The sequence below is a fragment of the Neovison vison genome, chromosome 14 (genome assembly GCF_020171115.1).
Source record: "Neovison vison isolate M4711 chromosome 14, ASM_NN_V1, whole genome shotgun sequence".
Lineage (NCBI taxonomy): Eukaryota > Metazoa > Chordata > Mammalia > Carnivora > Mustelidae > Neogale > Neogale vison.
This window is the reverse complement of record NC_058104.1, coordinates 31,026,499-31,044,504: the sequence shown is the minus strand read 5'-3', so window position 1 is coordinate 31,044,504 and position 18,006 is coordinate 31,026,499. Positions and strand designations below refer to the sequence as shown.

The window sequence follows — 18,006 nt, the reverse complement described above, 5'->3', positions numbered from 1 at the left end:
TCATCAAGGAGTTAAGATGAAAGCCTAGAGTGGGACAATAATTCCTTAAGGTCACACAGCTAACCAATCCCAGACCCACGCCTAGAATGCTAATCTCCCAGTAGAATGGCTCTCACCTGCCCAAATTGGTGACTGGCATCTGGATCATCAGACCCTGAGACAAGAGCTGGAAAGCAGAGGGCTCTCAGCCTCTAAGACAAGCTGTCTTCCAGAAACACTAACCTAAGAGAAAAAATATTGCAGCTGAATAAGGGACTTCTGACATTACAGGTCACCTCAGATCCTATATTTTCTCAGATGGAAAGAGTACCCCAATGCCACAGAGCTTGCCTTTCTGCTCTCACTCTGGCCATTATGCACCCCAAGGATCTACTCAGAGAGCTAGTCCTCTGAGGTGTTGACCATCAGTGGTTCATATGCTAAAAAGGCCCCCATGGCCAGCAGGGATTGGGGCTCCCTAAATGCAGAAGTCTCTGTTGGAGACATGAGTCTTGGAAATGGACAAGATTAGGGTGCCAGTTACTGAGCAATGACTCATCACTGAGGGTACAAATACCAGAGACCCACATCAGGAGACATTTGAAGAAGTTAGAGGGCTTAAAGACCCAAGAAGCCAGGATTGAAGGTGGGAGTCTGGAGAGATAGACCTAGAGAAGGTACTAAAAGCAATCTAGTCCCTTTTTATACTTTTCTCTGGGCAACCTAGAAATGATGTGGCTTGAAAAACCTGTTTATGTTGAGCAGCAATCATATCCTGGGAAGAACTCCTCTTCTACCCCAGGAAAATTCATGGAACTCTACCACCTAGCCCTTCTGGCCCTGAAGATTTTTGTCCCTTCTTAAATACCCCTGCAATAGCTATTCCTAAAAATCTCAGAATCACACTGTCAGGAGTCTCTTAATTCTCTTCCAGAAAGTCCTCCCCAGTGTCTGCCCTAAATATCTCTTGTTGTTGCTGTTCTCTGCCCTCTCACCAATTACCTACAATGGGGCTTCAGGCACCAGAAACAGGAAATCAGCTGAACAACCCTTTCCCTTCTGTTCAGTCACTTCTTTTACTTTGATCACTTTGCCATGGAGGGGAGGAAAACAGGACCCCCCAGAGACCTAAATCCTGCAGAATTAGGTACCTGAGTTGCTGTCCTTCTCTAAGGCTCTGTTAGAGGACTTTAAGAAATAGTTCTATCTGCTTGGGAAAGGGAGATGACATTTTCCATAGATATCTGGTGGAAATAAGGGATCTACCTTACCAGTCTTTCTCCTGGTCTACGAGGAGTCCCAAATGATCAACTACGCTTCTTTCTTGGGCACCTATTAGAAACATCGAAGTTGTTCACCTCTGCCTCTTTTACTTCCCTGGTCTGGGGAAGGGATACTGACTTGACCCCATCCCATGCATTCCTGCTCACTGCTACTCTCCCTGCCTTACAGAGCTCTCTTCTGAAGTCTGGATTTTCCTTTCTCCTGTGCCCGTGACACCCTATTCCCTGTGCAAATACCCTCTGGTTCTTCAGCTCCTGTGGTTATCAGCATCTTTATCCATGACTACACAGTACAGCTATATAGAAGCTATAGAAGTTCATGGTTAAGGACCAAGAACATGAAGTCTGTCTGGATTTTAATTTGGCTTCCCCTGTTACTGAGCTGTGTGTTCTTCCAGTCTTTTTTTTTTTTTAAGACTTTATTTATTTATTTGACAGAGAGAGAGATTACAAGTAGGCAGAGAGGCAGGTAGAGAAAGGGGGGAAGCAGGCTCCCTGATGAGCAGAGAACCCGATGCGGGGCTCGATCCCAGGCTGAAGGCAGAGGTTTAACCCACTCAGCCACCCAGATGCCCCTGAGCTGTGTGCTCTTAAAGAAGTTGTTACTCCTGCCGGGAATTTCAGTCTTCTTACTTGAAAATGGGGGCTAGTCCTAGGAGACCATTCAGATGTGTGAGGATTGAACTTGATAGCTGTTTGGGATACCTCTGGTAGGGAGTGCTAGAAACCAGTCACCTCAGTTGCTTCTGGAGAAAGGAGCAAGTTTGACTTAAACAGACATAAGTGGGTTTTCTTATTAACTCAAATTAAATTTTTACTTATCAAAGAGGACTTCAACCACCTGCACTTTGACTTCAGTCTGTACCTTCTAACAAATTAAACTCTTCTTTCCAGATTACATTTTAACTCAGGCAAAAGACCCTGTGGGCAAAGCACCTCCTGACTGAACAGAAACTACCCCTCAAGCAATAATAACAAGACCCTGTGTGACTGACTTCAAGGCAATGTTCCACCTGACCTTTACTCCCCCCCCCGCCCCCCCCCCCGCCACCCATACTCACTGACCTTTGTCTCACATTTTCTTTATATAAGCCTGGAAATATTTTCAACACTTTGGAGACTTTGAGATGCTAGTCTGCTGTCTTGCTGGTGTTAGCCTCACTGAAACAAATTCCTTTCTCATTTACCACCACTTGTCTAACTTTGGATTTTATCAGCAGTGAGTGGCTGAACCTGTTCTGTTTGAGACCCCAAGAGCCGGGTGCCCTTGCACACCTTTGCCCCAGCTACATTTACTTTTTCAAAAAAGTAGAAGGTAAAAGTTTTTCTTAAAAAATGCATTCTCATATAGTAAAACACTCAGAAAATTATAGCAAGACTAGAATAGGAGACTTGGAGAACAGTGTTTGGACTCCACACACCCATATGTACAGAGGGTCTGGGAGTCACTAACCATTCCTACTGATCACTTAGAGATCCCAGAGATCACCCCCAATCTCTGATGCAGATTTGGGGACTGAGGGTTGTGGTCCTGGAATCATAATTAGGGTCCCACAAGTGGAAGGAAGCTCAAGAAAAAGTAATTTATCCTCCCAGAAATAGGGGCAAAATGACCAACAGTCCTATCTGGTTTGGAAGTTCTGGAGCCAATTTTCCCCAGATAAGCAGAATACCATATTCCCTGCAAATATCTGGTTTTGCCAATTAGTCAACAGATACTTATTGACTGCTGTTCTCAGATGGTCACAAATGTGACTGATACAGATCTCTCCCAGTTTGGAGGCAAGGTAGCTAATGACATGGAAAGTGATAAGTTTTCAAGAAAAAGTAATACTGCATAGGGGTCGGGGAGGGAAGAGAGAGTTACTTTTTCTTGCAAACTCATCACATTCTAACACACTATAGAATTTACTTATTCATTTTTTTTTTTTTTTTTGGGCCTGTATCTCCTTCCATTAGAATCTAAAACACACGAGGAAGAAGATCTTTGCCTGTTTTGGCGGTTATTTAGCTCAAGAACTTGGAACTGTATCTAGCACGCAGTAGGTACTCAATAAACATTACAGTGAATGAATAAGGGCTACTAAGACCAACAGACTGCAGAAGTAAGAAAAAACACCACACACACCCTGGGTAAGCCTAGGCTAGGGAAAAAGAGATAGCTCTAAGTTGGATTTCAGTTTAGATTTAAATTGGACTAAATATTTTAATGCTTGAAAATGAGGTATGAGAAGAAACAAAAAGATAAGGAGTATATCCAAGGGCATACAATCCTCTGGGTGAGGAAGAGAAAGTGGACATAGTGGGTCTGAATATCAGCGGCAGGAGGAAAAAAAATACAAAGCTACTGTCTGACTGTAGCCCATCAACCCCAGCCTACTTAACATCTCCATTATTGCTGCCACCATATGGTTAGGTAGGGTATACCGGGATCCCTCAAAAAGATCCCTGAGATGGGCAGAAGGGTAAGCTTTGCAAAAGAAGACTTAAAAGCTGAGCCTTAGTACCACTGAGCCCTCAGGCCAGGAAGAGGCAAAGTGGGTGAACAAAGGGACCACCTCCTTACACCACGCACAAAAATAAATTAAAAAGTGGATTAGAAACCCAAATGTGAAACCTGAAACCATAAAAATCCTAGAAGAGAACACAGGTAGTAACCTCTCTGACATCAGCTGTTGCAGCTTTTTTTAGATATGTCTCCTGAGGCAAGGGAAACAAAAGCAAAAGTAACCTATTGAGATTACATCAAAATAAAAAGCTTCTGCACAGCAAAGGAAACAACAAAACTAAGAGAACCAACTGAATGGGAGAAGATATTGGCAAATGACATACCAAAAAAAGGGTTGTTACCAAAAATACATAAAGAATTCAAACAAATCAACACCCAAAAAATAAATAATCCAATTAAAAATTAAAAAAATAATCCAATTAAAAAAAAGACATGAATAGACATTTCTCCAAAGAAGACATACAGATAGCCAAAAAGTATATGCTCATTATCAATTATCATCAGGGAAATGCAGATCAAAACTGCAATGAGATATCCCTCACACCCATCAGAATGGCTAAAATCAACAACACAAAAAACAGTAGGTGTTGTTGAGGACGTGGAGAAAAAGGTAAAGGAACCTTCCCGGCTGTTAATAGGAATGCAAACTGGTGCAGCCACTGTGGAAAACAGTATGGAGTTTCTTCAAAAAATTAAAAATAAATCTACCTTAGGAACCAGCAACCACACTACTGTATTTACCCAAGGAATACAACAACACTCATTCAATGGGATACATGCCTCCCTATATTGATAGCAGCATTTTTACAACAGCCAAGACATGGAAGCAGCCCAAGTGTCCACAGCTAGATGGATATAGATGTGTTCATAGCGTGGAATATTATTCAGCCATAAAAATGAATGAAATCTTGCCATTCGCAATGACATGGATACAGCTAGGAAGTATCATGCTAAAGTGAAACAAGTCAGTCAGAAAAAGACAAATACCACATGATTGCACTCATATGTGGAATTTAAGAAATGAAACAAAGAAGCAAAGGAAAAGAGAGAAAAATAAACCAAGAAACACATCCTTAACTACAGAGAACACACTGATGGTTACCAGAGGGGAGGTGGGGGGGTGGGGAAGGGGTGAGACAGGTAATGGGGATTGAGGACACATGTGGTAAATGAACATGGGGTGCAGTAGGCAAGTGCTGAGTCACTATATTGCAAACCTGAAAAGAATACGACACTGCACGTCAACTACCTGGAATTAAATAAAAACTTACCAAAAAAGGGAAAGGAATGGGGTGAAAAGTGTGAGAAGGAGAAAGAGGAACCTGAGAGAAGTGGGTCCTGGCAGAGACTGGAGAGGGGTGGAGACCCAGGGAGGGGCTGCTATGCAAGATATCCCCAGCTTCAGTCTTTCCATCTGTGAAGTGGAGAGAGCCTAATGCCTTCTCAGGATTTGAGTGAGAAATGGGTTGGTTCTGTTTTCCCCAATGTGGGTTTTGCAAGGTGATTTTGGTTGAGCAGCATTCACGTTCATGGTTCTTTTGGTGCATATTGGCAAAAAAAAAAGTAAGAAAGAAAGAAAATGAACAGAACTTCAGACTCATCCTCTAATGCATGTATATATTGCTTAGGGCAAAGATGCTTTCTTTTAAAGAGGATTTGATTTACAGCACACATGGTATGTGGAGAGAGTCACAATCCCAAAGGCAGCATGGGAGTGAGTGAAGGTGGGGAATAACAGAGTGAAAGGACCTCAGCAGAGCATGTAGCACAGCGCCAGCTTGTCAATAGAGGGATGGTAGCCGTTCTTGTCACTGCTATGATGACTTCTAGGGCTGGGGCTGCTGGTGGGGAAGTGTGGATTGCTGGTGCCTGGCTCCCAACCTTTCAGCAGCCTCTGGGAGTTTGGCCTTTTTCCTTTCAAAGCTGAGCTCGGCTGAGGCAACTGTGGAGAGTTGGCTTAGCAGGGGTGGGGGTTGGTCAAGTGCATCAGGGGGTGGAGAGGAGGTTTGAGGCAGAATTGGGGAGGGTGGACAGGAAGGGGTGAGGGTGGGTGGGCCTCCCCACACCCCGCTACCACCCTTCATCATCACCCACCCTTTAGGCTTATGCTGACTGAAGTCTGGACAAAGGACCTCTCTGATTACAGCTAGAGAAGAACAGAATGGTTCAGCCCAGGACCTTAAAGGAGGAGAGGCCAGGGATCATCTGTTCTGCATCTAAGACTGAGTCTAAGAGAAGGGAACAATGTAACGACAATGACACAGTGATGTCAGGAGCCACTTCCCCCAGGTAGCATCTCCATCCAAGCCCCTGGCTTGGAAGGAACTGACATTTGGGGGGCTCATTAGGAATTCTAGCAGTGTCTAAGGCATGACTCCAAACCCCACCCCAAGAACACTAATGAGGTTGCAGAGTCAGACCTATCGGGTCTGGGGTAAATCACCAAAGCTCTGTGCATTTCCACCTTAACATAAAGAAAATTTACTCAGCCCAGGAAGGCCACAAAGACAAAAGACTTAAGACTTAAAGACAAAAGACTTAAGAACAAGTAAACCATTTTGACAAGTTCTTTTTTTTTTTTCTTTTTAAGGGCTATTAAAATTTTAAGGATCACTCCTCTGCCATAAACCTTTAGTGGCTCCCTAGCACTCCCTGAAGACAAAACTCCAGTCATCCTGAACTGCAAATTTCTTAACCTCTTTGATCTGCCTGTAAAATGAGAATGTCATCAGTACTGTTCAGCACGAAGGTTGACAGTTAAAATAGACAGAACTGTGCCTGACTGTAGCTGGTTGCTCAGTGTGCTGTTCTTAGAAACACTAACCTATCTCTCCCCTCTCAGGGCCTTTGCACATGCTGTCTCCTGTGTTCAGAATGCCGGGCCCCAATCTCTTTACTTAGTTTACTTCCACTCTCCTTTCAATCCCAGTTCACCAAGGACCTCCTTATGGAAGGTTTCCTGCTATCCTGAGTCCTCCCAGTCTTAGTCAGTCCCCACAATCTATGTTTTAACTAAACTCTTCCCTTCATGGAATTTATCACAGTTGTGCATTATTTGCCTTACTCTTTGATGAATAACATCAACCTCCCCACTCAACTGTAAACTCCGCAAGGGTAGTTTCATGGGTTGAATCATGTCCCCTCAGATTCATATGCTAATGTCCTAATCCCCAGCACCTCAATATGTGGTTGGAATTTGGAGATGGGGCCTTCGAAGAAGTGCTTAAGTTACAGTGAGGTCCTCAGGCCCTCATCCAACCTGACTGGTGTTCTTATAAGAGGAGATCAGGAGACAGACAGGAGACAGAGGAAAGATCATGTGAGGACACAGAAGACGGCTGTCTACAAACCAAGGAGAGAAGCCTCAGAATTAAACTAACCCCACTGACACCATGATCTTGGACTTCCAGCCTCAAGAACCAATGAAATAAATTTCTCTCGTTAAAGCCTCCCAGTCTATGGTACTTTGTCATGGCAGCCCAAACAGATTAATACAGCTACTGACTGGGTTGACTTTTGTTTATTGTTATATTTCCAGAGCCCAGCACTGAGTAGGTGCTCAATAAATATTGATTGGTGGCTGAATGGAGGTCCCGCAGGTTGGCTAAGCAGCACTGAAGATCACATTGAGTTTCCATCTGCTTCATCTCTGCGTGGCTGGTGTCAGAGGCCCAGAGCCACTTCTTTCCGTTTCTGGGCCTGAGATGTGGTTTTGGGTCCTTGCATCTTTTGTGGTGGGCACAACATAACACACTAGTCTTCAGCAGATGATTGTTGGAGGCAGAGTGTGGTTTGGGGGAATCATTTCTTTAAGATACTTTTTTCATTATAATAGTTATACATACTTAGGGAGAAAGCTTGGAAAATAGAGAAACACAGAGGAAAGAAAAAAACTATCAACCACTATTTTCAATCCCCAGGAATACTGGTTTTAACATAAGTATTTCCTTTCAGGCTTTTTTTCCATAGTTTTTCCTTTACCATTCAAAGTTATGGTTCTCCACTACACATATATTATTTTTATTCTGATTTAAACTTAATTTAGCTCAAGTATGCCCCAAGACCTATTTTTAAAGGTCACATAATACGTTACTGAGTTAAGCTACTACAACTTAGTCATTGTCCTACTGGCTGGACATTGTTTTTTTTTTCTTTGTTGTTGTTGTTATAGTTATAAACAATGCTCCAGTACATATCCTTGAATCCTTTCTTTTGCAGTAATTACTGAAAATGGACTTTCCAGATGAAAGGGTAGGACCAATTTTTCATGTCCCTGGATATGATTACCAAATGGCTTTATCAAAAGGGTCAAGTGGTGACTCCCCACCAGCAGTGAATTCGAGATCACAGGAGCCTTGACTTTATGGCGACCTGTCCTCAGAGGATCAGCTGGAAATAAGACAGTGGGCAGCTGCTGAGGATGCCTTCAGACAGAGGAGGGGGAAGTCAAGCCATCAAACATAAACTAGGCTGGCAGGGGCTGTGCATCTAGGTTAGTGACATTCTTCTGCTCTCTTCCAGGGTCCTGCTCATTTGTAACTGAAAACCTTCGATGTTCACAGGGTTGAAGGGATGATGCCCCAGACAAGGACTAACCAGTGATCCCATCATTTCCTCTTAGAAGCTTCAGAGGCCTATGGGGCCTTTCGGGGGTTGCCTCTCATCTCCCCCCACTCTTGGTTTCTCAGTTTATTCCTTTGGATCTTTCCAGAAACCGTCTTGGGCAGTTCTGAAACAAAGGCCACCTAGTGACCATAAAACAAAAACAGTTTGAAATCTTTTCCTAGAAGGACTTCTGACCTGAAAGAATCATTACCCTCTGCCACTTTGTTGAAAGTGTCCATGACTCATAGTTTTCTCTAAATGGCAATGACCAAAATGGCCAGGGTCTGGGGCACATGATCTTGCCCACAGAGATTCAGCCCCGCCCTTCCACACCCCCATTCTCCCACCCCCCTGAATCTGATGTCTGTCACTTCTTAGAGTAGGAACAAACTGGTTTGGGGCGGGCCCAGTGAGGAAACAGGGAGAGAAGGCTGAAGGAGAAGCTCTGTTATTTGTACCTTCATCACCCACACCCCTCACACCCGGGGCTTGGCCCTGACTGAGAGCAGATGCAGTGTGTGCTCAGGTGATTTCTCAGCTCATCAAGTCCTAGAACCCCTGATGTTTACCTTCCTGGGATACTTGTATGGAGCAGTCACCCTTTTCACATGCTCCTGGAGCTCCTGAGTTAGTTTCTTAGGATCTTGAGAGGAATAAGATGGAGAAAGGACAATAAAGGCCTTCACCACCTGCCAGAAGAAAACAAAAACAAACCCTCCAAAACCAGAAAGAATCAATCCCTTTATAACAACTTCTCCTTTTGCCAGCCAAGCATGAAAGTTCTGCCAGCGCCTCTGGCTCAGCCAGCAAAATAGACAACATCATTTTTTTTTTCCTATTGTCTCCATTCCAGGACCAACTATTGGAAGCACTGACTTTTGTAGAATGATTCCTGGATCCTACCTGTCTCCCAAACTGCTTCCTTCTCTTTCCTAAAATAATACTGTAAGCAGCCAAGGAGCTTCTTTTCTGATGCAAATACTCTGTGGAAAGAGAAGCTTCACAATCTCCCCAGGGTCCCTTACTTCCAAGTCTCTGTGACTGGAAAAGTACCTGGCAGAGGTTTGGACATGCAGGACTGGGAATAATGCACTGAGGGGAAGTGGGTATTTCTGAGCCTGCCCGTATACGTGTTTCCAGCCAGAAAACATTTTGCTGCACAGCTTCCATGCCACGTGTCCTGAGGGACATTCTGTTATCTTGGCTGTTACTGCCTGAGCCTCTCTTAGCAGGCTGCCTCCCATTAAGAACGAAGAGTCCTGACACACTGCAACCTGACACATGGTTTCTGACAGGAGTGGAAGAGGTCAAAGGCCAGTAGGTTGCTAACCCACCCCAGCATATAGCTCTGTTAAGGTGGGGGTTCACCATCCCAAGCCCTGTTAGGTGGGGGTTCACCATCCTTGCATGCTTCCCAAAAGCGAGCATCTCACTACATTTCATGTTCAGATAGATCTGGTGATTGGAAAAGGCTCTCTCTGACTCTTAAAACTACCAAACATGTTCTGACTACTTTCTATGCCCCAGGCTCCATTCTGAGTATACGCAGATTAACCACACACACCCATCTGTCACAACCCAAGCTAACTTGCGATATACAATGCGAGGTATACTTTTCCAGGTGTGATTTCTCCAGAACATATATGGGGCTCCCACCTCCCTTATTCTAAATCATTGGCCTCAAATTTTAACAGGCATCAGAATCACTTGGATAGGAGCTTCTAGTCAAAATGAAGAAGGCCTGGGCTGCATCCTCAATCGCTCTCATTCAGCAAGACTGACTTGAAGTTTAGAAATCTGTATTTTAAACAAGAATCCCAGATGATGCAGCTGTGAGTAGTCTAGGGCCCTGACTTAGAGACCCACTCCTCTGGCCCTGGTGCTTCTGAGAACACACATAGTCTGATGTCGTACTAACTTTCGTAAGTTAACTACACTATACTGTAGGGTTATGTTGGATTTGCCAGTGAAAAGCTTCATTTCTCCCACTCTGTCTACTTCTCTGAGACCCATGGGAAGGAATTTGCATTTCTCCTGGGAGAGGTCAGCTTATTAAATTTGGCTCATCCTTCTGATACAGCAGGGTCATGCTGGATACTTATTCTGTCATCCCTTAAGATGGATATTCCTCTCAGGTTAGCACTCTCAGCAGCCATGTGTGCTTGTTATATCCTCATCTGCAAATGGGAAAGGGCTCTCTGTCGGCCAGGACGAATGACAGAGACTGAACCCACTGCCAAGCTCTCCTGTCTAATGTCCACCTCTTTTGGACCCAGTTCCAGGTCCATTTGACACAAAAGTGTTGGTATCCTCTCCTCGTGACCCTCTCAAGAGTCGGCCTCTAAAGACATGACATTAATGCTTAACCGAAAGGAATGTGTGGCATTTCAGACTTTGTAGTACCCATGTGGAGTGAGATAGGGGGGAATGTGGGTCTTCCAGCTCACTCTGCTGGGTGTGAACAGGTAAAGAACCAGGAGGCAATGTTCTTGGCTGGACTGTTACCTCCCCTCTGATGGGGTCCGGACTGCTGACCACCGCAGCCTCCAGAACAGCAGGGTGCTCAGCAAGGGCATTTTCCACTTCAACGGGCCCAATCCGGTAGCTGGAAGAGAAAAACAAACTCTTCCAAGTGACCCCCTCCCCCCACACACACAGAAAGCTTCAAAGGGAGAAGGACAGAGTAGACAGCTTGACCTTGAGGAATTAATCACATCGTCATTTCTTCCCGTGAACCAAAAGTAGCCATCCTTGTCCTTGTGGGCTCGGTCCCCCGTGATGTAGAAGTCCCCTCGTTCTGATGCCTCTGTCTTCTCAGGATTGTTCTGGAAGACAAAGTAAACACATGAAGGGCCATCTTCGAACAGCCACTCAAGCCACCTCTGGCTTTCACAGGCCCATGCAGGAGGCTGGGGACCTATAAAAGAAGTTCCCAAAGACCATGCAGGCCAGAATTTCCCACTGGACTAGGAGTTGTGAATTTATACACTTTCTCTCTCTTAAATAGAAGGAGATCCCCAGAAATGGTTAAGGACAGCCACTTGCTACCATTCCTTGGAAGGGTCCAAGAAAGCATAGTTAAATGTAGGACAGTGGACACAGGGTCACTGGCTCTATTTTTTAAGATAAAAGAACATACTGATATTATTTGTGCTCAGGAATCCCTGAAGGTAGGAAGACAGCAGTTGGCCAAAAGGCAAGAGTCGAGGAAAGACGAAAAGCTAATCAAACTCTGATTCTCAAAGCTTTAAAGAAGCTACTTGAAACAAACAAACAAAAACAAAATTACAGCTGTGTGCAACTATCCAGGTGTGTCTCAAAACCCTTATGCTGAGTAAATGAAACCAGACAAGGAGTTAAGATGGTGGGGGATTAGGGGAACCCTAAGTTTGTCTCGTCCCTCAGATACAGCTAGATAGTAATCCAAACACTCTGAACACCTGAGAAATCAATCAGAGTTCTGAGAGAAGAAAAACTCCAGTCTACAAGTAGAAAAGTGACTACCTTTTGGTAGCTAGGAGATGCAGAGACTTGAATTTGGGGAGACATAGCTGTGGATCCAGTGGCAGGGAGGGAACCCACAGGTGGAGGCTACCACAAAGCATTATAAGCAGCAAGGCACAAAACTGGAACTTTTAGAAGTCTGCTACCATGGATTTGTGCCTGGCTTAAAGGTGCTCAGGTGGCAAAGCAGGGCAGAACTCACATGGTCTCTCAGGATCCCCTGGTCACAAGAAGGACAGATGGCACCTAAGTGCTGCATTGTTTCCAGGCACAGGAGCATAGAAGGTGGCTGAGAACAGCCAGTGCAGGTGCTGGCTTTCTGCTCTGTTTTGCCATAAACTGTGAATTGCTCTGACAACTGTGAAACTGTGACCGCTTTCCTGGTACAGGCCTGGCAAACAGCAGAAGCGTAGGGAGACACCCCCCCCCACCCTCCTCCCCAGTGCTCCACGGAGAACAGCACAGTCTGACCTGCAGGAGTCCCTAAAATGTAGGAGTTTTGAAATTCAGTTGTGCGCCAGAGATTTAAAAAAAAAAAAAAAAATTCTCAGAGACAGGCAGGGTAAATGTAGGGTTCTAATGGAAACCAGGGACACAAGAGTAATTGCTCTTCCATGAGGGCTCACTGAAGAGTGGGGGGCATGAACTTTCAACTGCAGGACTAGAAGGTGGGGGGCTGTCCTAGTCACCCTGTGCATCATCACTGAAAGGCTTCAGGGAGAAAAAGAGCACTACCTGGTGGAGTCCAGAGCCTCTAACACCAACCCCCGCCTGCCATTTGCAATCTGAAGGCCCACAGGCACTAAGGCAAGTCCATCTGAGAATCAGTGCAACAGACCTCTCCCCAAGAAGACCTGCACAAACAACTCACTCACACAAAGTCTATTGATCATAGAGGGCTGCAAAGCTTCAGCTCTAAGGGAAAATAGTGTCTAGACTCCTTTGTACTTTTATTCTTTATTTTTAAAATTTTTTTCATTTATTTTATTTTTTCAATTATTTAAAAAAATTTATCAATTTCTAAAATTTTTGTTTTCATATATACTATTTTTTGTTTACTTTCATTGTAATTTTTTTCTTTCTTATTTTGGGATCTAGGTTCTTTTAATAAGCAGACCAAGAAACACCCAGGGTCTAGTTTTTTTGTTTTGTTTTGTTGTTGTTGTTTTCTTTTTTCTTTTTCTCTCTTCTTTTCATTTCTGGACAGAATGACGAGCTGGAGAAATTCACTCCAAAAGAAAGAACAGGAGGTAGAACTCATGGACAGGGATTTAATCAATATAGACATAAGTAAGATGTCTGAACCAGAATTTAAAACAACAATTAAAAGGATACTAGCTGGGCTTGAAAAAGGCATACAAGATCCTAGAGAATCCCTTACTCCAGAGATAACAGAACTAAAATTTGTTAGACCGAAATTTAAAATGTTGTAACTGAGATGCAATTCCAGATAGAGGCCATAAAAAGGAGGATGGATGAATCAGAGGACTGAATCAGTGATACAGTAGACAAAATTAAGGAAAATAATGAGTTGAAAAAAAAGAGGGTAAGAAAGGTGACTTATTAAAACATTGTAACATTCATATCATAGGAATCCCAGAAGATGAAGACAGAGGAAAAAAAGGGCAGAAGGTTTATTCAGACAAATTATAGCTGAAAACCTCCCTAACCTGAGGAAGAACACAGATATCAAAATTCAAGAAGCACAGAGAACTCCCATTCAATTCAACAAAAACCGACAATCACCAAGGCATATCATAGCCAAATTCACAAAATGCACAAACAAGGAAAGAATCCTGAAAGCTGCAAGGGACAAGGGGTCCTTAAGCTAGAAGGGAAGACAGAACCTAACCTAGGTTCTTGGCAGATCTGACCACCAAAACATGGCAGGACAAAAAGGAGTGCAAGAATATATTCAACATGCTGAACAGAAAAAAATATGCAGCCAAGAATTCTTTATCCAATAAGACTGTCATTCAGAGCAGGAGAGATAAAGAATATCCTAGACAAACAGAAACAAAAGTAGCTTGTGACCACTAAACCCCTGCAAGAAATTTTAAGGGGGACTCTTTGCTTGGAGAAAAAAAGACCAAAAGCAACAAAGACTACAAAGGACCAGAGAACATCACCAGAAACACCAACTCTACAGATAACAAAATGGCACTAAATTGGTATCTTTTACTAATCACTCTGAATGTAAATGGACTTAATGCTCTATAATGAAAAGGCATAGGGTATCAGGATGGATAAAAAAATAAGACCCATCTATATGCTGCCTATGAGAGACTAGTTTTAGACCCAAAGACATCTGCAGATTGAAAGTGAAGGATGGAGAACCATTTATCAAGCTAATGGATGTCAAAAAAAAAAAAAAAAAAGCCAGAGCAACCATACTTCTATCAAACTAGATTTTTTTTAAAAGACTTTATTTAATTGAGAGAGAGAGAGAGAGAATGAGCAAGGAGGAGAGGCAGAAGGAGAAGCCAACTCCCCACTGAGCAGGGAGCTCAAAACAAGGCTCAGTTCCAGGGCTCTGGGGTCATGACCTGAGTGGAAGGCAGCTGCTTAACTGACTGAGACATCCAGGCACCCAGGCAAATGAGATTTTAAACAAAGACTATAATAAGAGATGAAGAAGGGCATTTTATCATAATTAAACGATCTATCCAACAAGAAGATCTAACAATTGTGAATATTTACATCCCCAACATGGGAGCACCCAAATATATAAAACAATTAATAACAAACATAAAGAAACTCAGCGATAATAATACAATACTAGTAGGGAACTTTAAGACCCCACTTACAGCAATGGACAGGTCATCTATGCAGAAATTCAACAAGCAAACAATGGCTTTGAATGTCACACTGGACCAGATGGACTTAACAGATATATTGAGAGCATTTCATCGTAAAGCAGCAGAATACACATTCTTTGCAAGTGCACATGGGACATTCTCCAGAATAGATCCCATACTAGAGACAAGCCCTCAACAAGTACAGAAAGACTGAGATCATACCATGCCTATTTTCTGACTGCAACACTACAAAACTTGAAATCAATCATAAGAAAAAATTTGCAAAGACCACAAGTACATGGAGGTTAAAGAATGAATGGGGGATGGCTGGTGGCTCAGTCAGTTAAGTGCCTGCTTTCAGCTCAGGTCATAATCCCAGGTCCTGGGATGGAGTCCCACATCAAGCCCCTTGCTTGGCAGGGAGCCTGCTTCTCCCTCTGCCTGCCACTCCTCCCCACTTGTGCTTGCTCTTTCTCTGACAAATAAATAAATAAAATCTAAAAATAAAAAAAGAATAAATGGGTTAATCAGGAAGTTAAAGAAGACATTAAAAAACACAGTGAAGTGAATGAAAATAAAAACACACCAAATTTGTGATGCAGCAAAGGCAGTCCTTGAGGGAAGTATACTGCAATACAGACCCACCTCAAGAAGCAAGAAAAATCTCAAATACTTAACCTAACCTTACACCTAAAGAAGCTAGAAAAGGAATAGCAAATAAAGCCTAAAGCCAGCAGAAGAGAGGTACTTGGGTGGCTCAACCAGACAAAGACCCCCACAAAAAAGGAGAATTACCGACCAGTATCCCTGAAGAACATAAATGCAAAAATTCTCAATAAAATACTAGCAAATCAAATTCAATAGTACATTAAAATAATTATTCATCATGATCAAGTAGGATATATCCCTGGGCTTCAGCTATAGTTCAATTTGTGTAAATCAATCAACATGATAGACCACATTAATAAAAGAAAAAGTAAGAACAATATGATCATCACTAGATGCAGAAAAAGCATCTGATCCAAATACAGAATCCTTTCCTGATAAAAACCCTTACACTAGGGATAGATGGAACATACGTCAACATCATGACAGCCATATGCGGGAAGATCCACAGCTAGTATCATCCTCAGTGGGAGAAAAACTGACAACTTTCCCATGTGGTCAGGAACAAGACAAGGATGTCCACTCTCACCATTACTATTCAACATAGTACTGAACATCTTAGCCTCAGCAATCAGACAACAAAAAGAAATGAAAAGCATCCAAACTGACAAGGAAGAAATAAAACTTTCTCTGTCTGCAGATGACATAATACTCTATGCAGAAAACCTGAAAAACTCCACAAAAAATTGCTAGAATTCGCACACAAATTCAGCAAAGTTGCAAGATGTAAAATCAATGTCCAGAAACCTGTTGCATTTCTATATACCAATAACAAAGCAGCAGAAAAATAAATCAAGGAATCAATCCCATTTGCAATCATACCAAAAACAGTAAGCTACCCAGGAATAAACCTAACTAAAGAGTCTGCAAACTATAGAACACTTATGAAAGAACCTGAAGAGGACACAAAGAAATGGAAAAACATTACATGCTCGTGAATTAGAAGAACACTGTTAAAACGTCTATACTACCCAAAGCAATCTACACACTTAATGCATTCCCTATCAAAATACTAACAGCATTTGCCACAGATCTAGAACAAACAATTCTAAAATTTGTATGGAACCACAAAACACCTTAAATAGCCAAAGCAATCCTGAAAAAGAAAAACAAAATGAGGTGTTACAATTTCAGATTTCAAGCTGTATTAGAAAGCTCTAGTCATCAAGACAGTACAGTAGTGGTACAAAAATAGACACAGATGGAACAGGGAACCCAGGAATGGACTGAAAACTATATAGTCACCTAATCTTCGATAGAGCAGGAAAGAATTTCTAATGGAAAAAAGACAGTCTCTTCAACAAATGGCATTGGGAAAACTGGACAGCAATAAGCAGAAGAATGAAACTGGACCATTTTCTTACACCATACACAAAAGTAAATTCAAGACGGATGAAAGACCTCAATACCAGTCAGGAAACCATCAAAATCCTAGAGGTGAACACAGGCAGAAACCTCTTGGACTCAACTGTAGTGATTTCTTACTAGACACAATGCCAAGAAGGGAAACAAAAGCAAAAATGAACTACTGGGACTTCATCAGGATAAAAAGCTTCTGCACAGTGAAGGAAACTATCAACAAAACTAAAAGGCAGCCTACAGGATGGGAGAAGATATTGGCAAATGACATATGTGATAAAGCGTTAGTATCCAGATCTATAAAGAACTTACCAAACTCAACACGCAAAAAACAAATAATCCAGTTAAGAAATGGGCAGAAGACATGAATAGACACTTTTCCAAAGAAGACATCCAGATAGCTAACAGAAACATGAAAAGATGCTCAACATCACTATTATCAGGGACATACAAATCAAAACCACAATGAGATAACACACACCTGTCAGAATGGCTAAAATTAATAACACAGGACACACCAGGTGTTGGTCAGGATGTGGAGAAAGGGAAACTCTTACACCACTGGTGAGAATGAAAGTTGGTGGGGCCACTCTGGAGAACAGTATGGAGGTGCCTCAAAAAGTTAAAAATAGAACTACCCTATGATCCAATAATTGAGCTACTAGGTATTTACCCAAAGGATACAAAAATACAGATTCAAGGGTTACATGCATCCTGATTTTTATAGCAGAATTATCAACAATAGCCAAACTATGGAAAGAGCCCAAGTGTCCACTGACTGATGAATGGATAAACAAGATGTAGAGTGTATGTGTGTGTGTGTGTGTGTGTATGCCATATCCATGTATTTAGATATACATGCATATATGGTATGTATTTATAATGGAATATTATCAGCCATCAAAAAAATGAAATCTTGCCATTTGCAATGATATGGAGGGAGCTAGAATGTATTATGCTAGGTGAAATAAGTCAGTAAGAAAAAGACATTCCATATGATCTCACTCATATGTGGAATTTAAGACAGGTAACAGATGAACATAAGGGAAGGGGGAAAAGAATAAAAGGAGAGGGAAACAAGCCATTAAATGACTTAACAATAGGGAATAAACTTAGGGTTCATAGAGGCAGAGGGGAAACAGGCTAGAGGGGTGATGGGCGTTAAGGAGGGCTTTTGTTGTGATAAGGAAATGGGTGTTATATGTAAGTGGTGAATCACTGAATTCTACTCTGGAAACCAATACTGCACTGTATGTTAACTAAGTAAAATTTAAGTTAAAAAATAAAATAAAAAGTGAATTTA

At 42.4% G+C, this 18,006-nt stretch overlaps 1 protein-coding gene across 2 annotated transcripts in view; it reads right to left on the bottom strand.

The window, feature by feature from the left end:
• Positions 1 to 122: 122 nt before the first annotated feature.
• The window catches only part of ACSM5 (acyl-CoA synthetase medium chain family member 5), a 39,095-nt gene continuing 21,211 nt past the window's right edge, over positions 123 to 18,006 (bottom strand). Inside the window, exons 11-15 of one of the 2 annotated variants that reach the window (XM_044234155.1) lie at positions 11,074 to 11,201; positions 10,882 to 10,981; positions 8,946 to 9,065; positions 8,368 to 8,516; positions 123 to 222 (exon numbers count right to left, since the gene is read on the bottom strand). In XM_044234155.1, coding sequence (XP_044090090.1) covers positions 8,406 to 8,516; positions 8,946 to 9,065; positions 10,882 to 10,981; positions 11,074 to 11,201 — 459 coding nt within the window. In that variant the 3' untranslated portion in view covers positions 123 to 222; positions 8,368 to 8,405. Of the gene's footprint in view, positions 223 to 7,276; positions 7,629 to 8,367; positions 8,517 to 8,945; positions 9,066 to 10,881; positions 10,982 to 11,073; positions 11,202 to 18,006 lie in introns of those variants that run through there. The other variant, XM_044234154.1, reaches the window with a different exon arrangement.